Source organism: Oncorhynchus kisutch, linkage group LG14 (assembly GCF_002021735.2).
Source record: "Oncorhynchus kisutch isolate 150728-3 linkage group LG14, Okis_V2, whole genome shotgun sequence".
NCBI classification, from domain to species: domain Eukaryota; kingdom Metazoa; phylum Chordata; class Actinopteri; order Salmoniformes; family Salmonidae; genus Oncorhynchus; species Oncorhynchus kisutch.
This window is the reverse complement of record NC_034187.2, coordinates 4,473,924-4,498,590: the sequence shown is the minus strand read 5'-3', so window position 1 is coordinate 4,498,590 and position 24,667 is coordinate 4,473,924. Positions and strand designations below refer to the sequence as shown.

General features: G+C 44.9%; 1 protein-coding gene across 3 annotated transcripts in view; it reads left to right on the top strand.

Annotated features, from left to right (window-relative positions):
• The first annotated feature begins 1,042 nt into the window (after window positions 1–1,042).
• LOC109881922 (RNA-binding protein 25-like) overlaps window positions 1,043–24,667 on the top strand; it is a 36,860-nt gene continuing 13,235 nt past the window's right edge. The window contains exons 1-11 of one of the 3 annotated variants that reach the window (XM_031787667.1): window positions 1,043–1,174; window positions 1,550–1,665; window positions 4,052–4,101; window positions 4,787–4,966; window positions 7,227–7,284; window positions 9,311–9,471; window positions 10,138–10,332; window positions 12,197–12,280; window positions 21,887–22,194; window positions 22,867–22,978; window positions 23,535–23,624. In XM_031787667.1, coding sequence (XP_031643527.1) covers window positions 1,572–1,665; window positions 4,052–4,101; window positions 4,787–4,966; window positions 7,227–7,284; window positions 9,311–9,471; window positions 10,138–10,332; window positions 12,197–12,280; window positions 21,887–22,194; window positions 22,867–22,978; window positions 23,535–23,624 — 1,332 coding nt within the window. In that variant the 5' untranslated portion in view covers window positions 1,043–1,174; window positions 1,550–1,571. Of the gene's footprint in view, window positions 1,175–1,549; window positions 1,666–2,311; window positions 2,349–4,051; window positions 4,102–4,786; window positions 4,967–7,226; window positions 7,300–9,310; window positions 9,472–10,137; window positions 10,333–12,196; window positions 12,281–21,886; window positions 22,195–22,866; window positions 22,979–23,534; window positions 23,625–24,667 lie in introns of those variants that run through there. The other 2 variants (XM_031787666.1, XM_031787668.1) reach the window with 2 other exon arrangements.

Here is a 24,667-nt window from a genome sequence, read left to right as displayed (position 1 = left end):
GTCAGTTAAGAACAAATGATTATTTACAATGACAGCCTAGGAACGTTGGACTAGTAACCGAAAGGTTGCAAATTCATATCCCGAGCTGACAAGGTACAAATCTGTCGTTCTCCCCCTGAACAGGCAGTTAAACCCACTGTTCCTAGGCCGTCATTGAAAATAAGAATTTGTTCTTAACTGACTTGCCTAGTTAAATAAAGGTAAAATAAACAGTGTGTTAACTGCCCTGTTCAGGGGCAGAACGACTGATTTTTACCTTGTCAGCTCTGGGATTCGACCATGCAACCTTTCAGTTACTAGTCCAACGCTCTAAGCTACCTGCCGCCCCGAAATTCCACATAGACAGCAAACCGTGGTTGACAAATGTGTTGCTTAACCTGGATGTCTGCCTTCCTTAATAGTTCAAAACACAGCCTATCAGATGTCAACCTGCACCCCATGTTTACATGTAAGTGACTATAAACGACGTGCCTTACTAGTGGCTATTCTGTCTTCCCCTAAAAATAGTTTGGTAGGCTATAGGTATAGCCTAGGGTCCTAGGCTTCTTGAAATATTACTATATTATTTGAATAGAATAACTCTTATTTTTTCCCCTCATGGAAACTTATTTTTGGAGTGGTTCAGAAAATGAATAAATAACATAAAAACAAACAAAACAGTGCTTGTGCCGCTCTCCATGGTGATGGCTGGGCCAGTGTCTCTGTTCATTTGATAAGGAGAGTTTATGCTGTGCGGTAGCCCCCCATAGGCTAGTACAGGCATTGGTTTACAAATGTTATATTGAAAAATAGAATTGAACAGAAAGTAAAACACCAATTGCCAAAAATGTACATCCATGGGGGTTACAAATACAGTGGTTTGTGTCTGTTATTCTGTGTTGATAACTGTTTGAGCAAAAAAAAACAACAACTGGTGTTTACTATAATTTACTATAACAAACAGGGTTATTTTGGTACAGTAATATACATTTCTGTCGACCTCAAGCGTTGAAAAAATATTAACACTCTTTTAAAAATAAAAAACATATCCCATAATGCATTGCGAAAAACATCTCTTTTTTTTTTAGCGGCATAACGTAGCTAGCAAATTAGCTATCGAAGACAGATAAAATATTGTTCATTAAAGGTTTATACAAGGTTACAGTGTGTGTGTGTATACGTCGCCCGGTTTCAGGTATGTACATCCCACACTTCTAGCAAAAGTTTATAAACGTTAGAATAGCTAGCAACATTTAGTTAGTTAGCTAGCTAGCTCTTTAGCTACATTGGTAGCTTCAGTAGCTTAACTAACGATGGTCCATAGGAAGTGTGTAATAGAAATAGCTTATTCTATTCAATTCTATTAACTAGGCAGCCAGTTGGCCTACAACATTTAACTTCATTGGTGTAATTGTTTAATGTCAATTGTAGGTAATGTAGGCTAACCAAACACCCAGTTTAGCTGTTAACTAAGCTAGCCTAGCTAGCTATCTCCGCAGGCCAGAATGTATTCATGGGCCCCCCCATGCCACGGTAATGCTTGAACCTGTTCTTCCTTTACACTTTCCAGGTCACTGCACCCACCTCCCAAGATGTCGTACCCCCCTCACCTGAACCGCCTCCCCCAGTTGCCCCCCGGGATTTGCCCTCCCCAATTCGCGGGGTTCCCCCAGGGAGTCCCAGCAGGTGAGAAACATTTTAGTCTGAGTGATCAAACTGGAGGTAATCAGAGGCCTCTGCTACCAGAAACCTTTTCAGTTTTCTAATTATTTATTGCTATGGTGATTAAAGGCATCTCGCGTGCATTGATCTGATCTTCTGTTGTATACTATTGCAATGCCTAAAGGCCAGATCAATGCCAGTGGTCTGGACAGACTATAATATTGTGACTATAATGATGAACACCAAGATTCCAAAGAAACCCCCAAGGATTGTGGTCAATATACATAAAAAAAAAAAAAAAAAGTTTTAATCATATGCAATTTCTAAATGATTTGGCTGTTGAACCCTGGGAGCTGATTTATCTAGAGGATGATTTAAATCACACCACAGAATGTTTTATTGATTTGCCCACTGAGGTAATGGACCATCATGCATCAGTAAGAAAGAGAACAGTTGGGGCTCGTCCGTCTCCATGGATTGATGATGAACTGATGAGGCGTTTTCTCAAAGACATTTGGCAAAAGACTTAGCAGCCAAATCAAAACTAAAAAGACAATTATAGAATATTATGTAATTATGCAGTTAAATGACACTTAAAGGAGGGGGGAAAAACCCCCAGTTATTTTATAAAAATGCTTGTATCGATTGTAAAAAGGTATGAAATACTTGATACATCTATCTCATCATGCCCCAGGGAGTCCCAGCAGGTGAGAAACATTTTAGTCTGAGTGATCAAACTGGAGGTAATCAGAGGCCTCTGCTACCAGAATCATGCCCGTCTTGTGTGGAGGTTGACTGGAAAACGAATTTGCTGAGAGGTTATTATTATTATTATTTTTTTAATTTGACCTTTATTTAACTAGGCTAATTCTTATTCTTATTTTCAATGACGGCCTAGGAACAGTGGGTTAACTGCCTATTCAGGGGCAGTTTTCCCATTGTACCTTGTCAGCTCGGGGGTTTGAACTTGCAACCTTCCAGTTACTAGTCCAACACTCTAACCACCCCAAGGTAAACACCAATTCTTCCAAACAAGCTATTGTCCAATGAATTGATGATCATATTATGAGCAATAAGATCTGCTCTTTTAGTCTACAAACGGTGTCAGTGGAGGAGGTGTTAAATGAAGTCATTACCTGATGGTAAATATACAGGTTATGATCTTATGGGACAATTATTTTACTTCCCTCTGTTGCTTCCCCCAGATTGCAGCTCCACTGAAATTCCTATTTAATTGGTCACTGGAAAAGAGGCAATTTCCAAATGTTTGTCCAATCCCGAAAGACAGCAAAGAACTCATTACTCCTGCCAATGGTCGACCAATCAGTCTACGCCGTTCACTCAGTGAGCTATTGGAGGGTATTGTGAGTAGGCAAATATGGGATTATATGGGGAAAATAATGATCTGATCACAGCCAATCAGAATGCTTATCGCTATTAAAAACATTCCACTGCATTGGTTGACATGCATGATCAGAAGGATAGCTAAATATTTTTACCAGGAAAGATTCTTAAGCAATCAACACAGGCATTAATTGGGAGGTCAGGTGAATTACTGTTCTAAGATCTGGGGAAAAATGCAACAGCAAGTGGAGGTTGCAGTTTAGACAGAACAAAGCAGCACGGATTGTTTTAAGGTGGAGATATGGTTCTTCTGTTGCAGTCATACACAATGCACCTGGGGGGGGGGGGGGGATCATTGATAATTGGAAGGAGAAAAAAAAACATGCTTATTTTATTTCATAACTCCATTCACAACAGTATTCCGTTGGTAAGAGACAGACATTCAGTCAATACAAAAGAATAGATTGTACACCAGCTATTTTTAATTGAACCTTTTTATTTAACAAGGCAAGTCAATTAAGAACAAATTCTTATTTACAATGACGGCGTACACCCTGGCCAAACCCGGGCGACTCTGGGCCAATTGTGCACCGCCCCTACGGGACACCCAATCACGGCCGGATGTGATACAGCCAGGATGCCAGGAAAGAGAAATAGACAAAATATCATTTAGATTCAAAAGAAATAAAGAAATGTTTCAGTTTTCTGCAAAACCAGAATCTTTTTCAATGTATAAAATGCACGCAATACTTTAGAAGTATTTGTAAAATCAAATACATGTGAAGGTTATGCAGGACTATGGTAGATAGATTGGTTCATCTATCTAGTCATATTATTATGTCTGCAGTGGGTTAAATGTCAACATGTGATTTTTTAATATATTTTTTGTTGTTGTATTTGAATGTTTAACGACTCTTAGAAGATCAGTCCAAATGAGAACTAAAAGAGATCCTAATCAAATCGAATCAACACATCACATTTTGATGGTCAAGTGCAGTGGTGTATTAGGGAGAGAACCAATGTCTTACTGCAGATTCGTCTGATGTGTGTCTGTGTCTTCTTTGAGGTACGCCCATGATTCCAGTCCACATGGGGATTATGACCTCTGCGCCCGCTGTAAGCCTCTACTGCTGCTGTTACACAAACACACAGACATACACACAAACAAATACACACACACACACACACACACACACACACACACAAGTAAACACAAATACACATACACACACACAAACAATATATATATATATATACACACACACATACACAAACAAATATATACACACACACACACAAACAAATATATACACACACACACAAAAACAGACACACACACACACAAATAAACAGACACACACACACAAATAAACAGACACACACACACACACAAATATATACACACACACACAAAAACAGACACACACACACACAAATATATACACACACACACACACACAAAAACAGACACACACACACACAAATAAACAGACACACACACACACACAAATATATATACACACACACACACACACAAAAACAGACACACACACACACAAATAAACAGACACACACACACAAATAAACAGACACACACACACACACAAATATATACACACACACACACAAATATATACACACACACACACAAAAACAGACACACACACACAAATAAACAGACACACACACACACACAAATATATATACACACACACACACAAAAACAGACACACACACACACACAAATAAACACAGACACACAGACCCCTCTCCTAATGTGTGTTGTATTATTTTATTGCAGGTCATGGTTCCTACCACAGTGTCTATGGTCCAGATGCCTCCTGGCCCTAGGAAGGATCTGAACCCAGTCCGAGTCAAGGAGAACCAGGAGGGGGGCAGTGGAGACCCTACCACCACCACAGTGTTTGTCGGGAACATCTCAGAGAAGGCTTCAGACATGCTGGTCAGACAGCTGTTAGCGGTGAGCACTGGGCAGGGCACGGAAACAGGGGTTTTAACCTTCTGTTTGTGTTTTATTTGTGATCTGGGTCCTCTTGAGGCTTTTTCTTGCCACTGCTTGGTTCTTGGTTTCTAGGCCGGGTTACTGTAAAGCACTTTGTGACAATAGTTTATGTAAAAAAAAATGGCTTTTATAAAGTACGGTTGTCTACAATGCCAGTATTGCGATACGACAATACTCGGTTTTCCATGGCAAAAAAATTAATAAAGAATGAAGCAGACTAATCTCGTATGTTCCTCAGCCAATTTTGCAACTCAGTTGCAGTTTGCTTAAATCAGTTTTGTGAAGTGCGAACACTCTCTAAAGGAACTCAGACCTTTCAAAAGAGCCCTTGAACCCGAACTGAGATCATCTTGAATTTATTTTACCCCCTTTTCTCCCCAATTTCGTGGTATCCAATTGTTTTAGTAGCTACTATCTTGTCTCATCGCTACAACTCCCGTACGGCCTCGGGAGAGACTATGGTTGAAAGTCATGATACACACTCCGATACACAACCCAACCAAGCCGTGCATCCAACCCGGAAGCCAGCCGCACCAATGTGTCGGAGGAAACACCGTGCACCTGGCAACCTTGGTTAGTGCGCACTGCGCCCGGCCCGCCACAGGAGTCGCTGGTGCGCGATGAGACAAGGACATCCCTACGACGCTAGGCCAATTGTGCATCGCCCCATGGACCTCCCGGTCGCGGCCGGTTTAGACAGAGCCTGGGCGCGAACCCAGAGTCTCTGGTGGCACAGCTGGCGCTGCAGTACAGCGCCCTTAACCACTGCGCCACCCGGGAGGCCTATGCTGTTTTTTGGGGGGATATTGATTAAGCGATTGTCTACATATGTGTGGAGTTTTTGACACAATGTTGAGATGATTGGTTTGCATCAGATTTATTTGTTTGTAATATGTGATCAACAGGCTAAGAGAGCTTCATCAGCTGTTTCAGCTGTCTATTCCGTTTTTGTAGTTTGGATAGTGTGAGAAGACCAATATATTTGGTGAGAATCACGACAGGGTACAAAATCAATGCTTGCTCTTAAAGGGACAGTGGCCTACATTTTGAGTGTAAAATTTTCAACTACAGCATTATTTAAACTACTTGTATTCTTCTGCTATTTATTCTGTTTCCAGTAATATTTACATGTTAATATGATCTTCTGATTTATAATTATTATATGTCATCTTTTATATTAGTTTCCAAAATGTAAGTTGGTTTATCTCGCTGTCTGATAACACGTTCTGATTTAATGGCTTGTCTGGCACTTCTGTAAAATCCCAGAGTGCATTGAGTGAATGTTGGGAGAAAAAATAAAAAATAATCTTGGTTCCTTTTGTAACCATAGCAATGTGAATTCAAAGACGACTCTCTCTCACGAAAATAGGTGAACTGGCAAAATAGTTGAATCCTAATTCAAAGGCAGTGTGAATACAAGTTCTTTTTTTTACCCAGAGTTCACTTTTAAAAGGACTGAGATCTGTTATTTTAAAGAGGACTAAACACCCAACCTGATGTAGGTAAAATATTGTGTGATATACAGAGCATTCGGGAATATTATTATTCTATTAATTATATAATATATTATAATATTATTCTATTAATCATATAATATATTATAATATTATTATTCTATTAATTATATAATATATTATAATATTATTATTCTATTAATTATATAATATATTATAATATACTAATATTATTATTTTATTAGAATAAATTATTCTACAATGTAGAAAATAGTAGAAAATAAAGAAAAACCTTTGAATGAGTAGGTGTCCAAACTGTTGATTGGTATTGTATGTAAATATGGTATTTCTGGGGGGTTTTATTCTTAAATTTGTTAAAATAAAAAACCGTTTTCCGCTTTGTTCTTATGAGGTATTGTGTGTACATTGATATAGAAACAAATTAATTTAATCAATTTTAGAATAAGGCTGTAACTCAACAAAATGTGGAAAAAGTCAAGGGGATCTGAATACTTTCTGAAATGCACTGTAGCTCTGGGAAGAAAAACAAATGTGCCTCAACAGAAGGCTGTGTGTTTACTACATTGAGAGCATTCCTTGCCACGATTCTCGATTGTGTATCGTGATCCTGGTGTCGTAATAACCCTAATATATAAAGTTTATAAACCAATTTGATGGAATGATATTGGATCACTCTGACATTTTTGGTCTTTAGTCTCAGATGAGTGATTTTCCCTCTGCCTGTCTTTTCCACCATCCTGTAGAAATGTGGCCTGGTCCTGAGCTGGAAGAGGGTCCAAGGGGCTTCTGGGAAACTGCAAGGTAAAAACAAAACAGGTACAACACTTCAATTATACTTTCCCTCCTTTCCTTGTTGTGTTGTTAACTGCCGAGCCTGTGTAGTTACCGCCGACAGAGTCTGTGTAGTTACCGCCGACAGAGTCTGTGTAGTTACCGCCGACAGAGTCTGTGTAGTTACCGCCGACAGAGTCTGTGTAGTTACCGCCGACAGAGTCTGTGTAGTTACCGCCGACAGAGTCTGTGTAGTTACCGCCGACAGAGTCTGTGTAGTTACCGCCGACAGAGTCTGTGTAGTTACCGCCGACAGAGTCTGTGTAGTTACCGCCGACAGAGTCTGTGTAGTTACGGCCGACAGAGTCTGTGTAGTTACGGCCGACAGAGTCTGTGTAGTTACGGCCGACAGAGTCTGTGTAGTTACGGCCGACAGAGTCTGTGTAGTTACGGCCGACAGAGTCTGTGTAGTTACGGCCGACAGAGTCTGTGTAGTTACGGCCGACAGAGTCTGTGTAGTTACGGCCGACAGAGTCTGTGTAGTTACGGCCGACAGAGTCTGTGTAGTTACGGCCGACAGAGTCTGTGTAGTTACGGCCGACAGAGTCTGTGTAGTTACGGCCGACAGGGTCTGTGTAGTTACGGCCGACAGGGTCTGTGTAGTTACGGCCGACAGGGTCTGTGTAGTTACGGCCGACAGGGTCTGTGTAGTTACGGCCGACAGGGTCTGTGTAGTTACGGCCGACAGGGTCTGTGTAGTTACCGCCGACAGGGTCTGTGTAGTTACCGCCGACAGGGTCTGTGTAGTTACCGCCGACAGGGTCTGTGTAGTTACCGCCGACAGGGTCTGTGTAGTTACCGCCGACAGGGTCTGTGTAGTTACCGCCGACAGGGTCTGTGTAGTTACCGCCGACAGGGTCTGTGTAGTTACCGCCGACAGGGTCTGTGTAGTTACCGCCGACAGGGTCTGTGTAGTTACCGCCGACAGGGTCTGTGTAGTTACCGCCGACAGGGTCTGTGTAGTTACCGCCGACAGGGTCTGTGTAGTTACCGCCGACAGGGTCTGTGTAGTTACCGCCGACAGGGTCTGTGTAGTTACCGCCGGCAGGGTCTGTGTAGTTACCGCCGGCAGGGTCTGTGTAGTTACCGCCGGCAGGGTCTGTGTAGTTACCGCCGGCAGGGTCTGTGTAGTTACCGCCGGCAGGGTCTGTGTAGTTACCGCCGGCAGGGTCTGTGTAGTTACCGCCGGCAGGGTCTGTGTAGTTACCGCCGGCAGGGTCTGTGTAGTTACCGCCGGCAGGGTCTGTGTAGTTACCGCCGGCAGGGTCTGCGTAGTTACCGCCGGCAGGGTCTGCGTAGTTACCGCCGGCAGGGCCTGCGTAGTTTCCGCCGGCAGGGCCTGCGTAGTTACCGCCGGCCGGGCCTGCGTAGTTACCGCCGGCAGGGCCTGCGTAGTTACCGCCGGCCGGGCCTGCGTAGTTACCGCCGGCCGGGCCTGCGTAGTTACCGCCACGCAAGTTATTTTTATTTCACCTTTATTTAACCAGGTAGGCCAGTTGAGAACAAGTTCTCATTTACAACTGTATAAAACTCTCTCTCTCTCTCTCCCAGTGACTGTATAAAACTCTCTCTCTCTCCCCCAGTGACTGTATAAAACTCTCTCTCTCTCTCTCTCCCCCAGTGACTGTATAAAACTCTCTCTCTCTCTCTCCCCCAGTGACTGTATAAAACTCTCTCTCTCTCCCCCAGTGACTGTATAAAACTCTCACTCTCTCTGCCAGTGACTGTATAAAACTCTCACTCTCTCTGCCAGTGACTGTATAAAACTCTCACTCTCTCTGCCAGTGACTGTATAAAACTCTCTCACTCTCTCCCAGTGACTGTATAAAACTCTCTCACTCTCTCCCAGTGACTGTATAAAACTCTCTCTCTCTCTCTCTCCCCCAGTGACTGTATAAAACTCTCTCTCCCTCGCTCCCTTCCCCTCTCTCTCTCCCTCGCTCCCTTCCCCTCTCTATCTCTCTCGCTCCCTTCCTCTCTGTCTGTGTCTCTGTAGCGTTTGGTTTCTGTGAGTACAAGGAGCCAGAGTCCACCCTGCGTTCCCTTCGTCTGCTACATGAGCTGTTGCTGGGAGACAAGAAGCTGCTGGTTAAGGTGGATGCTAAGACCAAGGCCCAGCTTGAAGAATGGAAGGCTAGGAAGAGGAACGCCAACGGGGTGAACACACACACACACACACACACACACACACGGTCTACCATGAGACGATAATGGAGGAGAGCAGACTGGGTTCAGAAAATATAAGTGTCACCTCTCTCCTAGCAGTGAGCATTTCATTACCAACATTTAGTCTCTCGGGTCTTCTATGAGGTCCGGGACGATACCGGTATCACGATACTCGTTTGTATCACGGTAAGGAAATAAAACACAAAGCAGATGTTAGACTTCTTTATGAAAACAATATAATATTGGAAACAAACAACACAACACAACACAACACAACACAACACAACACAACACAACACAAACATGATGTTTTCTATCCAGTGTCCCAAAATAATTTTCTAAGCAAAAGCACATGCAATATTTTACATACAGCAGTTAAAAAAAGACATATTTTTTTATAGCACCGTAGAGTTTGGTCTGCTTTGTGTTTTTCTATTTGTCATGTAAAAAAAAAATTTGCGGTAGTGGTATCATCCCGGCTCTAGTCTTCGTCAGGGCAGAGCATTGGCTTGGTTTTAACATGGGTTCTGTGTGGTACACCTTGCAAAATCCCAACATGAACATTCCTCTTTCGCTGTACTTTTTTGTTTTATGGAATTTAAGGAATTTAAGGAATTTCTCTTGGCTTTCTCGCCTCTCTCTTTTTACGTCTCATAGGGAGCCAAGTCTGAGGACGGGCCCAAGGAAGAAGAGGATGAGGAAGAGGTTCTTGACGAAGACACAAAGCGTCGTGACCAGATAGTGAAAGGGGCGATCGAGGGGTTGATCCGGGAGTACGGCAGTGAGCTCAACGCACCTTCTCAGGACGGAGACAACCAGCCCCGCAAGAAGAAGAGAGAGAAGAAAGAGGAGGTAGTAGCTTCCGTTCCACTGGAGAGAGGAGGTAGTAGCGTCCGTTCCACTGGAGAGAGGAGGTAGTAGCGTCCGTTCCACTGGAGAGAGGAGGTAGTAGCGTCCGTTCCACTGGAGAGAGGAGGTAGTAGCGTCCGTTCCACTGGAGAGAGGAGGTAGTAGCGTCCGTTCCACTGGAGAGAGGAGGTAGTAGCGTCCGTTCCACTGGAGAGAGGAGGTAGTAGCGTCCGTTCCACTGGAGAGAGGAGGTAGTAGCGTCCGTTCCACTGGAGAGAGGAGGTAGTAGCGTCCGTTCCGCTGGAGAGAGGAGGTAGTAGCGTCCGTTCCGCCGGAGAGAGGAGGTAGTAGCGTCCGTTCCGCTGGTCAGAGGAGGTAGTAGCGTCCGTTCCGCTGGTCAGAGGAGGTAGTAGCGTCCGTTCCGCTGGTCAGAGGAGGCAGTAGCGTCTGTTCCGCTGGAGAGAGGAGGTAGTAGCGTCCGTTTCGCTGGAGAGAGGAGGTAGTAGCGTCCGTTTCGCTGGAGAGAGGAGGCAGTAGCGTCTGTTCCGCTGGAGAGAGGAGGTAGTAGCGTCCGTTCCGCTGGAGAGAGGAGGTAGTAGCGTCCGTTTCACTGGAGAGAGGAGGTAGTAGCTTCCGTTCCTCTGGAGAGAGGAGGTAGTAGTGTCCGTTCCTCTGGAGAGAGGAGGTAGTAGCGTCCGTTCCTCTGGAGAGAGGAGGTAGTAGCGTCCGTTCCTCTGGAGAGAGGAGGTAGTAGCGTCCGTTCCGCTGGAGAGAGGAGGTAGTAGCGTCCGTTCCGCTGGAGAGAGGAGGTAGTAGCGTCCGTTCCGCTGGAGAGAGGAGGTAGTAGCGTCCGTTCCGCTGGAGAGAGGAGGTGGTAGCGTCCGTTCCGCTGGAGAGAGGAGGTGGTAGCGTCCGTTCCGCTGGAGAGAGGAGGTGGTAGCGTCCGTTCCGCTGGAGAGAGGAGGTGGTAGCGTCCGTTCCTCTGGAGAGAGGAGGTAGTAGCGTCCGTTCCTCTGGAGAGAGGAGGAAGTAGTGTCCGTTCCGCTGAACAGAGGAGGAAGTAGCGTCCGTTCCTCTGGAGAGAGGAGGAAGTAGTGTCCGTTCCGCTGAACAGAGGAGGAAGTAGCGTCCGTTCCTCTGGAGAGAGGAGGAAGTAGTGTCCGTTCCGCTGGAGAGAGAAGGAAGTAGCGTCCGTTCCACTGGAGAGAGGAGGTAGTAGCGTCCGTTCCGCTGAACAGAGGAGGAAGTAGCGTCCGTTCCTCTGGAGAGAGGAGGTAGTAGCGTCCGTTCCGCTGGAGAGAGGAGGTGGTAGCGTCCGTTCCGCTGGAGAGAGGAGGTGGTAGCGTCCGTTCCGCTGGAGAGAGGAGGTGGTAGCGTCCGTTCCGCTGGAGAGAGGAGGTGGTAGCGTCCGTTCCTCTGGAGAGAGGAGGTAGTAGCGTCCGTTCCTCTGGAGAGAGGAGGAAGTAGTGTCCGTTCCGCTGAACAGAGGAGGAAGTAGCGTCCGTTCCTCTGGAGAGAGGAGGAAGTAGTGTCCGTTCCGCTGAACAGAGGAGGAAGTAGCGTCCGTTCCTCTGGAGAGAGGAGGAAGTAGTGTCCGTTCCGCTGAACAGAGGAGGTAGTAGCGTCCGTTTCTCCTATTTAAAGCGCGTGGTGAGAGAGATTGTCGATGTTGTTTTACATGGAGTGTGTTTTTTGTTTCTTCACTTGTTTTCCAGGAGGAGGCGCTTAACCTGCAGCCATTTAGTTTTTTCTTTTCTGTAAATCGCTACGCTAACTGGGCCGCCCTGGACCTTGTTTCAGCAGTGTCGTTTGGTGACGGGAGAAGGACATGTTATGAACCTGATATCACGTATTATCTGTTTCCCAGGAGGACATCAATGTGATGGACATGGAAGATGACAAAAGAGACCTGATATCCAGAGAGATCAGTAAATTCAGAGACACTCACAAGGTAAAAAAAACTACAATACCCATATCTAGAGCATACCCAGTGTAGTTTTAACACCCCTGTCAATGACTGGACTACAAATGAATGTATTGACCCCCATTTCTAACATCCTAACATTAATTTCAAATAGTTCAGATATTTGCTAATTTTGTTCAATTGAACTTGATAAAAAAAAATATATATATATTTTATAAACAATATGTGGAATGTCCGTCAAGTCAACAACTGATATATTACAGTTTCCCCAACAGTGTAAAGAGTTACAGGATAAACTGTTAATAACAGTGACTTGGGATGACAGTATACAGTAGAACTTTCAGTTAGACGCAGGACAGGGCGACTCCAGTCCTCGGTGGCCTTATTCAGGGTCACCCCCCCGCCCCATCATTCTTAGCAAACACACTAGATTTTTAAACTTAATTGCATTCTAAACTGAAGATCATGAATGAGTTGATTATTGGAGTCAGGTGTGTCAGCTGGGGCACAAGTGTGGCGCTAATCAAGCCCTGCCCCCTCCCCCGAGGACTGGAGTTACACCCCCCCCCCCCCCAAGGCCTGATAGGATGGACGAAATGTTAAATTTCCTCAAAGCTAATCTATTGATTATAACCCCACCATTATGGTAGACATCATATGATGACTAAAGCAAGATGAATCTCAGAGCTTTTGGGGGAAAAGTATGCGAGGATAGGATGTAAGTATCATCTTTTAATTTATCATCTCTACGTCTCGGGCGCTCCCTTCTGGAGGACTTGCAAAGGGGCAACTGGCTCTGAGACTGTGCTACACTATATATATATATATATATAAGGTATTCGGGTACCATTTTGCATACGCCAATGTCTTTTAGCTAGTTGGCATGGGTTAAAAGGAGGCCCCTATTGGTTGTGTGAATACAAAGCCAGAGAGCCTAGTGAACCTATGCAGGTCCTTGTATTGTGTTTTGAAGAAGGCAGACTAGGGACTCAAAATTATGGCCCAGATTCCCCCAGTTTTCCAGAATTCCCGGGTTGAAAGATTTATGAAATTACGGGGAATCTTTTGGAAAACCAGGCTATTTTGGGGGAAACTACCTGGGATTTTGCAACCCAAAGGTAGAGACTGAGAGTGAATAATAACCATGGCAGCTGTTTAAACAGTCTGTAGTGTAGGGTACTAAAAGCAGGGAGCGTCCCTCCACAGCAGCACTTTGAGATCTGAAGACTAGATAGGTAAGACTTTCTATCTGTCTTTTATCCTCCTCCCTCCCTCCCTCGCTCTCTCCCTCTCCCTCGCTCTCTCCCACTCCCTCGCTCTCCCTCTCAATCTCCCACTCCCTCCCTCTCGCTCTCCCTCTCAATCTCCCACTCCCTCCCTCTCGCTCTCCCTCTCAATCCCTCTCTCTCCCTCTCTCTGCCCCTCTCTCTGCCCCTACCTCTCAATCCCGCTCTTTCCCCTGCTCTCCCTCCCTCTCCCTCGCTCTTCCTCTCAATCCCCCCCTCTCCCTCTCCCTCGCTCTTCCTCTCAATCCCCCTCCCCCCCTCCTCCAGCTTTCTGCTCTTACTTTCTCCTTTTCTACTTCGCTGTACTTTATATTTGTGTATTTGTCTTATATTACCTCTCTCTATTATGTTAAATAAAAACCTTGTTTAGGAACATCACAGAAAGGTTTTATGCTGCTTATTTTCCAAATCTAATAGACTCTAATAGGTTTTTAGGGTAAAGAAGAGCACTATTCCCATCATATACAGTGTGTAAGTGGAACGTGAAGGTTCAAACATGTTAGGAAACATTACCCACACTAAACACCACCCATCTAGTGATAGGATCCTATATTACCTCATCGCCAGGGGTCTGTTGCGTTAGAGGTAAGTCCAGACAGGACAGGACACTGTTGCGTCAGAGGTATTTTCAGACAGGACAGGACACTGTTGTGTCAGAGGTAAGTCCAGACAGGACAGGGGACTGTTGCGTCAGAGGTAAGTCTAGACAGGACAGGGGACTGTTGCGTCAGAGGTAAGTCTAGACAGGACAGGGGACTGTTGCGTCAGAGGTATTTTCAGACAGGACAGGGGACTGTTGCATCAGAGGTATTTTCAGACAGGACAGGGGACTGTTGCGTAAGAGGTAAGTCTAGACAGGACAGGGGACTGTTGCGTCAGAGGTAAGTCCAGACAGGACACTGTTGCGTCAGAGGTAAGTCCAGACAGGACAGGGAACATTCTAGAACATCAGTTTAATCCAAATGGAAGTGAGAGATGTAGTGAAGGGAAATCTTAACTAAATCTCTTTCAGCTCCAGCTTTCTCTATTCTATTTCCTCTCCTTCTTCTTCTCTCTGACAGGACAGGAGACCCACAGTTCAGTTTAGTCCAGCAGATTTACACGTTGTAGTTTCTCTTATACTGATCACACTATCCAGCACAAAATTGATGAACATCATTCAATGGCATTTGACCAGCTCAAATCTATTGCCATCGTAATGAATGGGCTATATAGCCATATATTATAGCCATAGCATTTTTTTCCGTAGTGAGGTACCATATTGGTGAGGTACCGTATCTCTCTGTATGGTAAGGGCTGTTGGTACTCTTGTCTCTGTCTGGTGTTGTGTTAATCACTCTGTTGGTCTGAGACGATCTGACGATGGACATCAGAAGACTACCTCTGGGTAAGAACAGCTCTATGATTTCATTCCTTTTACCCAAACTGGAATACCTACCTGCATTGACTCTCTCTAACACCAATGTAAAAGATCACCATTTTGTATCTAAACTAGTCTTTTTTTTTAATGTGGTGTGATTTTAACTGGATAATGTGTACAGTAAATTAATCACTGGTCCATCGTAAGGGATCGATGGACAGATATATTTTGCCACTTTTTTTTATTATTTTTTTATTTTGTTTCTGTGAACTTGACCTGCTCTTCCTCACAGGAGTAGCTTGTAGGCTTGTAGGGGCAGAGACAGACGCGCTGAGTGAGTCCGTAATTCATCACCTGTAAGTCACAAACAACCAATCAGAGGATCCGTCTCTATTTCCTGTTTTTCTGAGAGAAGTGAACCCTGATGTGTGTTTCTGTGCTGTTAATACATAAAAAAACAACAACAACAACAGTTTGTTTTGGTTCACTTTGAAATCTTATGAATGTCGCTAGCTAAATTATTTATGGGAACTAGATAAAGTGGTTTCCACCGTCTTCAGATTTGGATTTTTTTGGGCTCTGATAAGTCACCGCCTTCATTAAGAAGTGCATTGACCAGTGACCGTACGTACATACCCCAACCAGAAGTCATGGATTACAGGCAACATCTGCACTGAGTTTAAAGCTAGAGCTGCTGCTTTCAAGGAGCGGGGATAGTAATCCGGATGCTTATAAGAATTCCCGCTAAGACCTCCAACGAACCATCAAACAGGTAAAGCATCGATACAGGACTAAGATCGAATCCTACGACACCGGCTCTGATGCACAATGCATGTGTCAGTGCTTGCAAGCTATCATGGATGACAAAGGGAAACCCAGCCGCGAGCTGCCCAGAGGATCTAAATGTCTACTCTGCTCGCTTCGAGACAAGTAACCCTGATTCATGCATGAGAACACCAGCAGTTTACTGTGATCTCACTTTCCGTAGCCAATGTGAGTAAGACCTTTAGCGGAACCCCTCGCCAACAGCCAATGAAATTGCAGGGCGCCAAATACAAAGCAACAAATCTCATAAATCTAATTTCTCAAACATATATAAGTATTAGGCACCATTTTAAAGATAAAATTCTCGTTAATCCAGCCACAGTGTCTGATTTCAAAAAATGCTTTACAGCGAAAGCTCCACAAACGATTGTTAGGTCACCACCAACTCACAGAAAAACCCAGCCATTTTTCCAGCCAAAGAGAGGAGTCACAAAAAGCACAAATAGAGATAAAATTAATCACTAACCTTTGATGATCTTCATCAGATGACACTCATAGGACTTCATATAACATAATACATGTATGTTTTGTTCGATAAAGTGCATATTTATATCCAAAAATTATTTAAAAAAATATCAATTTTACATTGGTGTGTTATGTTAATTTAATAAAAACATGCTGTGATTTTGCAGAGAGCCACATCAATTCACAGAAATACTCATTATAAATGTTGATGAAAATTCAAGTGTTATGCATGGAACTTTAGATACAGCGGTTGCATTAAGGAGAAGTGTGTCAGAATTTTTTTTACTTACAGAAAAAGCATAATCTGAGTACGGCTCTCAGAGCCCAAACCAGCCAAAAGAAATATCCACCATGTTGCGCAGTCAACATTAGTCAGAAATAGCATTATAAATATTCACTTACCTTTGATGATCTTCATCAGAATGCACTCCCAGGAATCGCAGTTCCACAATAGATGTTTGTTTTGTTCGATAATGTCCATTTATGCCAAATAGCTTCTTTTGTTAGGGCGTTTGGTAAACAAATCCAAAAGCGCGTTCAGGTCCAGCCGAACGTCGGATGAAAAGTTTAGGAAGTTATATTACAGGTCGTAGAAACTTCTCAAACTAAGTATAGAATCAATCTTTAGGATGTTTTTATCATAAATGTTCAATAATGTTCCAGCCATAGAATTCCATTGTCTGTAGAAAAGCAATGGAACGAGAGATTCCTCTCATATGAAATGCGCTTCACTGAGAACGAGGCTGCTGCCAGACCACTTAGTCAAACAGCTCTCATTCGCTCCCCCTTCACAGTAGAAGCCTGAAACAACGTTCTAAAGACGGTTGACATCTAGTGGAAGCCTTATGAAGTGCAAAATGACCAATATCCCACTGTGTATTCGATAGGGACTGAGTTCAAAAACTACAAACCTCAGATTTCTCACTTCCTGTTTGGATTTTTTTCTCAGGTTTCCGCCTGCCATATGAGTTCTGTTATACTCACAGACATCATTCAAACAGTTTTAGAAACTTCAGAGTGTTTTCTATCCAATACTAATAATAATATGCATATATTAGCATCTGGGACTGAGTCAGTTTACTCTGGGCACGCTATTCATCCAAAAGTGAAAATGCTGCCCCCTACCCCAAAGAAGTTAAACAGGTTAACATTTATATATATATATATATATATATATTTTTTTTTTTTTCCTTTATTTAACCAGGCAAGTCAGTTAAGAACAAATTCTTATTTTCAATGACGGCCTAGGAACAGTGGGTTAACTGCCTGTTCAAGGGCAGAACGACAGATTTTGTACCTTGTCAGCTTGGGGATTTGAACTTGCAACCTTTCAGTTACTAGTCCAATGCTCTAACCACTAGGCTACCCTGCGCAAGGCCAGATGAAATACCAGGATGTACCATGGGAATACGCTGGCAAGTGTCTTCACTGACGTTCTTTACTTATCCCTGACCCTGTAATACCTACAAGCAGACCCCCATTGTCCCTGTACACCCAAGAACGCCAAGGTAACCTGCCTAAATGACTACGGACCCCGTAGCACTCACATCTATAACTATGAAAGACTGGTCATGGATCACATCAACACCATCATCCCAGAAACCTTAGACCCACACCAATTTGCATACCACCCCAACAGATCCATACTGCCCTCACCCACCTGGACAAAAGGAATACCTATTAAAAAATGCTGTACATTGACTACAGCTCAGCATTCAACACCGTAGTCCCTTCCAAGCTAATCACCAAGCTCAGGACCCTGTGGACTGCACATCTCTGTCTGCAACTGGATCCTGGACTTCCTGATGAGCAGCCCCCAGGTTGCGAGGGTAGGTAACAACACATCCGCCACACTGACCATCAACACGGGGCCCCCTCAGGGTTGGGTGCTTAGTCCCTTCCTGTACTCCCAGTTCACCCAAGACTGCAAGGCCGCGCACGACTCCCAACACCGTCATTTTGCAGTTTGCTGACGAAACAATGGTGGTAGGACTGATCACCGACAACAATGAGGGAGCCTATAGGGAGGAGGTCAGAGACCAGGAAAACAACCTCTCCCTCAACGTCAGCAAGACAAAGCAGCTGATGATGGACCTACAGGATGAGTTGAGCGGGTCGAGAGTTCCTCAGTGTCCACAGTTGAGCGTTCCCACACACACCCACACAGCTGTGAAGAGGGCACACCAGCACCTCTTCCCCCTCAGGACGCTGAAAATATTTGGCATTGGCCCTCAGATCCTCAAAGTTCTACAGCATCGTCTTGACTGTCTGCCTCACCACTTGGTACGGTAACTGCAAGGCACCCGAAGGCAAGGCGCTACAGAGGGTGGTGAGTACGGCCCAGTACATCACTGGGGCCAAGCTCCCTGCCATCCAGGACCTCTATACCAGTGTCAGAGGAAGGCCCCAAAATATTGTCCAACTCCAGCCACCCAAGTCATAGACACACACTGGACTCTAATAATACACACACACACACACACACACACACACACACACACACACACACACACACACACACACACACACACACACACACACACACACACACACACACACTGAACTCTATACACACACACACTGAACTCTATACACACACACACTGAACTCTATATATACACACACACACACACACTGGACTCTGCACACACACATTTCAATTGACAAAAAAAATTGCTTTTCTTTCAAAAACAAGGACATTTCTAAATGACCCCAAACTTTTGAAAGGTGGTGTATATGTAGGTCGGGGTAAAGTGACTATGTATAGATAATCGATAATAAACAGTGTGTAGCAGCAGCGTAAATCATTGGGAGGGGAGGCAATGCAAATAGTCTGGTTAGCCATTTGATTAGCTGTTTAGCAGTCTTCTGGCTTGGGGGTAGAAGCTGTTAAGAAGCCTTTTGGACCTTGACGTGGTGCTCCGGTACCGCTTGCTGTGCGGTAGCAGAGAGAACAGTCGTTGACTAGGGTGTCTGGAATCTTTGGCAATTTTTAGGTCCTTCCTCTGACACCGCCTGGTATAGAGGTCCTGGATGGCAGGAAGCTTTGCGACAGTGATGTACTGGGCCGTACGCACTACCCTCTGTAGAGCTTTGCGGTCGTAGGCTGAGCAGTTGCCATACCAGACGGTGATGCAACCAGTCTGGATGCTCTCAATGGTGCCGCTGTAGAACTTTTTGAGGATTCATGCCAAATCTTTTCAGTCTCCTGAGGGGGAATAGGCGTTGTCGTGTCCTCTTCATGACTGTGTTGATGATGTGGACACCAAGGAACTTGAAGCTCTCAACCTGCTCCACTGCAGCCCCGTCGATGAGAATGAGGGTGTTCTCGGTCCTCCTGTAGTCCACAATCATCTCCTTTGTCTTGATCACGTTGAGGGAGAAGTTGTTGTCCTTGCACCACACTTCCAGGTCTCTGACCTCCTCCCTATAGGCTTTCTCGTTGTCGGTGATCAGACCTACCTCTATTGTGTCATCTGCAAACTTAATGATGGGGTTGGAGTCGTGTTTGTTCATGCAGTCATGGGTGAACAGGGTGTACAGGAGGGGACAAAGAACACAACCCTGGGGGGCCCCCGTGTTGAGAATCAGTGTGACAGATGTGATGTTGCCTACCCTTACCAGGAACCAGTTGCAGAGGGGAGATGTTTAGTCCCAGGGTCCTTAGTTTAGTGATGAGCTTTGTGAGAACTTTGGTGTTGAATGCTGAGCAGTAGTCAATGAACAGATTTCTCACGTAGGTTACTTTTGTCCATATGGGAAAGGGCATTGTGGAGTGCAATAGATTTAGCATCATCTGTGGATCTGTTGGGGCGATATGCAAATTGGAATAGGTCTAAGGTTTCTGGAATGATGGTGCTGTGAACCATGACCAGCCTTTCAAAGCACTTCATGGCTACAGATGTGAGTGCTACGTGTCGGTAGTCAGTTAGGTAGGTTCTTGGGCACAAGGACTATGGTGGTCTGTGTGAAATATGTGGGTATTACGGACTTGGCCAGGGACAGGTTGAAAATGTCAGTGAACACACTTGCCAGTTGGTCAGCGCATGCTCGGAGTACACGTCCTGGTATTCCGTCTGGCCCTGTGGCCTTGTGAATGTTGACCTGTATAAAGGTCTTACTCGCATCGATTACGGCGAGCGTGATCACATAGTCATCCGGAACAGCTGGTGCTCTCATGCATGCTTCAGTGTTATTTGCTTCGAAGCGCGCATAGAAGTAATTTAGCTCGTCTGGTAGGCTTGTCACTGGGCAGCTCGCGGCTGGGCTTTCTTTTGTAGTCTGTAATACTTTGCAAGCCCTCCCACATAGGATTCAATCTTAGTCCTGTATTTACGCTTTGCCTGTTTGATGGTTCATCGGGATTTCTTATAAGTGTCCGGATTAGTCTCACGCTCCTTGAAAGCAGCAGCTCTAGCCTTTTGCTCAGTGTGGATGCTGCCTGTAAATCCATGGCTTCTGGTTGGTACGTACAGTCACTGTAGGGACAATATCATCGATGCACTTATTAAGGAAGCCGGTGACTGAAGTGGTGTACTCCTCAATGCCATCGGATGAGTCCCGGAACATATTCCAGTCTGTGCTAGCAAAACAATCTGCGTCATCTGACCACCTCTGTATTGAGCGAGTTATTGGTACTTCCTGCTTTAGTTTTATCTTGTAAGCAGGAATCGGGAGGATAGAATTATGGTCAGATTTGCCAAATGGAGAGTGAAGGAGAGCTTTGTAGATGTCTCTGTGTGTGGAGTAAAGGTGGTCTAGAGTTTTTTTCCCTCTAGTTGCACATGTGACATGCTGGTAGAAATGAGGTGAAACGGATTTAAGTTTCCCTGCATTAATGTCTCCGGCCACTAGGAGCGCCGCCTCTGGATGAGCATTTTCTTGTTTGCTTACGGCTTTATACAGTTTGTTGAGTGCGGTCTTAGTGCCTGCATCGGTCTGTGGTGGTAAATAGACGGCTATAGATGCTAAGCTCTCTTGGTAAATAGTGTGATTTACATTTTATCGTGAGATACTCTACCTCAGATGAGCAAAACCTTTAGTTCCTTAATATTTGATTTCGCACACCAGCTGTTATTGACCAAAAGACACAGACCGCCACCCTTTGTCTTACCCGGAGGCAGCTGTTTTATCTTGCCTATGCAGCATAAACCCAGCCAACTGTATATTATCCATGTCGTCGTTCAGCCACGACTCAGTGAAACAAGATATTACATTTTTGAATGTCCGGTTGATAGTCTTGAACGGAGCTCGTCCAGTTTATTCTCCAGTGATTGCACGTTGGCCAATAGGATGGATGGTAGAGGCGGGTTACCTACTCGCCAAGGCACCCGGACCTCCGTCCCCTGTATCGACATCTTCTCTTCATGCGAATGACAGGGATTTCCTTCATGTCCGGCTCGTTAAAGGAAAAAAAAAATCTATGTCCAGTTCGAGGTGAGTAAATCGGTGTTCTGATATATCCAGAAGCTGTTTTCGGTCAAAAGAGACAGTAGCAGAAACATTATGTACAAAATAAGTTACAAACAACGTGAAATTTTTTTTTTCACAATTGGTTAGGAGCCAGTAAAACGGCAGCCATCTTTTTCCGGCGCAGCAGAGTGACTAACAGTGTATTCCTTCTTCCTGTAGAAACTGTTGTCCTTGGTGAATACAACGGTAGAGTGATAACACAGGATACTCCTCTTCTTCCCGTAGAAACTGGAGGAGGAGAAGGGAAAAAAAGAGCAGGAACGGCAAGAGATCGATAAGGACAGGAGGGAGAGGGACAAAGAGAGGGAGCGAGAGAGGGAGCGCCGGGACCGCGAGAGGGAGAAGGAGAGAGAGAAGGAGAAGGAACGCAACGACAACAACAACAAGGAGAGAGAGCGGGACAGAGACCGGGATCGAGAACGGATCGATCGGGACCGTGAACGGACGAGGGAGAGGGAGAGGGGAGACAGAGGAGAGAGGGAGCGCGTGAAGGAGAGGAGTCGAGAAGTCAGCATAGACCGCAGTAGATCCAGGTTGGTATGAGGTTAATGCTGAAACAGGTTGGTATGAGGTTAATGCTGAAACAGGTTGGTATGAGGTTAATGCTGAAACAGGTTGGTATGAGGTTAACGCTGAAACAGATTGGTATGAGGTTAACGCTGAAACAGGTTGGTATGAGGTTAACGCAGATTCAGGTTGGTACGAGGTTGATATGAGATTAACGCTGAAACAGGTTGGTATGAGGTTAACACAGATCCAGGTTGGTATGAGGTTAATGCTGAAACAGGTTGGTATGAGGTTAACGCCGAAACAGGTTGGTATGAGGTTAATGCCGAAACAGGTAGGTATGAGGTTAACGCAGATTCAGGTTGGTATGAGGTTAATGCTGAAACAGGTTGGTATGGGGTTAACGCAGATTCAGGTTGGTATGAGGTTAACGCTGAAACAGGTTGGTATGAGGTTAATGCAGATTCAGGTTGGTATGAGGTTAATGCTGAAACAGGTTGGTATGAGGTTAACGCAGATTCAGGTTGGTATGAGGTTAACGCTGAAACAGGTTGATATGAGGTTAACGCTGAAATATATGGACAGATCCTAGATCAGAATGAATACGATTACACAGACGGGACAACTGATCCTAGATCAGCGCTCTTGCTCTGAAACACTTAAGAGGCGAGTGTTTGAACTCACGTCTCTTCCTGTAGAGAACGGAGCCGCGATGAGAAGAAACACGACCGCGAGGAGGATCAGGAGGAGGCGTACGAACGCAGGAAACTGGAGAGGAAGATGAGGGACAAGGAGACTGCCTACCAGGAAGTAAGTTTGACATGTAGTCCCATGTTTGATGAGGTTTAAAGCCTGAATTTATACCCTACGCAAGTACACAACACAAGAACTACATTAGCTACGGAAGAATGGTAAATCCTGTGTAGCTGCACAAGTCCACAAACTTGGGCAGCCTTGTAATGCAACAGGTTTGTTAGTATTTTATTTATTTCACCTTTATTTAACCAGGTAGGCCAGTTGAGAACACCTTTATTTAACCAGGTAGGCCAGTTGAGAACACCTTTATTTAACCAGGTAGGCCAGTTGAGAACACCTTTATTTAACCAGGTAGGAAAGTTGAGAACACCTTTATTTAACCAGGTAGGCTAGTTGAGAACAACTTTATTTAACCAGGTAGGCAAGTTGAGAACAAGTTCTCATTTACAATTGCGACCTGGCCAAGATAAAGCAAAGCAGTTTGACACAAACTCAGGCCTGTTTTGATTCAGGGATGCTGATTGGCTAAAACAGCGTTTTAGCTGTGTGTTTTATATCAGGCCTGTTTTGATTCAGGGATGCTGATTGGCTGTTGCTCCTCTTGTTTCAGCGTCTGAAGAACTGGGAGATGAGAGAGAGGAAGAAGACTCGGGACTACGACAAAGAGAACCAACGAGAGGACGAGAGACGGCGTGAGATGGTAGGAGACATCCGGGGCTAAATTGGGACTTTCTTTGCCCCCCGCCCACGTTTTTGATCAAAAATAAATAAATAAATGTATATTTAGTTATATTGTTGGACATAAAAAACTGAACATCAGCAAATCTGTTCCAAGCTCTTCCCACGCATAATATAATGTGTGTGTGTGTGTGTGTGTGTGTGTGTGTGTGTGTGTGTGTGATCATATAGAAATGTAAGCAAGTTTTGAAACGATTCTGTTTTAGTAATTGTTTGGGTTTCTTGCGGTCTACTAATTGTGTGTAATGATGTTCCTGGCCCCCTGACCATCCACTAAACAAAAGATCGTCCCGTGGCAGAATCTAGTTGTTGAAAATCTGTCGTTCTGCCCCTGAACAAGGCAGTTAACCGTTAACCCACTGTTCCCCTGAGCAAGGCAGTTAACCCACTGTTCCCCTGAGCAAGGCAGTTAACCCACTGTTCCCCTGAGCAAGGCAGTTAACCCACTGTTCCCCTGAGCAAGGCAGTTAACCCACTGTTCCCCTGAGCAAGGCAGTTAACCCACTGTTCCCCTGAGCAAGGCAGTTAGCCCACTGTTCCCCTGAGCAAGGCAGTTAACCCACTGTTTCCCTGAGCAAGGCAGTTAACCCACTGTTCCCCTGAGAACAAGGCCGTTAACCCACTGTTCCCCTGAGCAAGGCAGTTAACCCACTGTTCCCCTGAGCAAGGCAGTTAACCCACTGTTCCCCTGAGCAAGGCAGTTAACCCACTGTTCCCCTGAGAACAAGGCAGTTAACCCACTGTTCCCCTGAGAACAAGGCAGTTAACCCACTGTTCCCCTGAGAACAAGGCCGTTAACCCACTGTTCCCCTGAGCAAGGCAGTTTAACCCACTGTTCCCCGGGCGCCGACGAAGTGGATGTCGATAATGGCAGCCCCCCTCGCACCTCTCTGATTCAGAGGGTTAAATGCGCAAGACACATTTCAGTTGAATGCATTCAGTTCTACAACTGACTAGGTTGACAGGTGCAGTTAATACAGGTAATGAGTGGAGAACAGGAGGGCT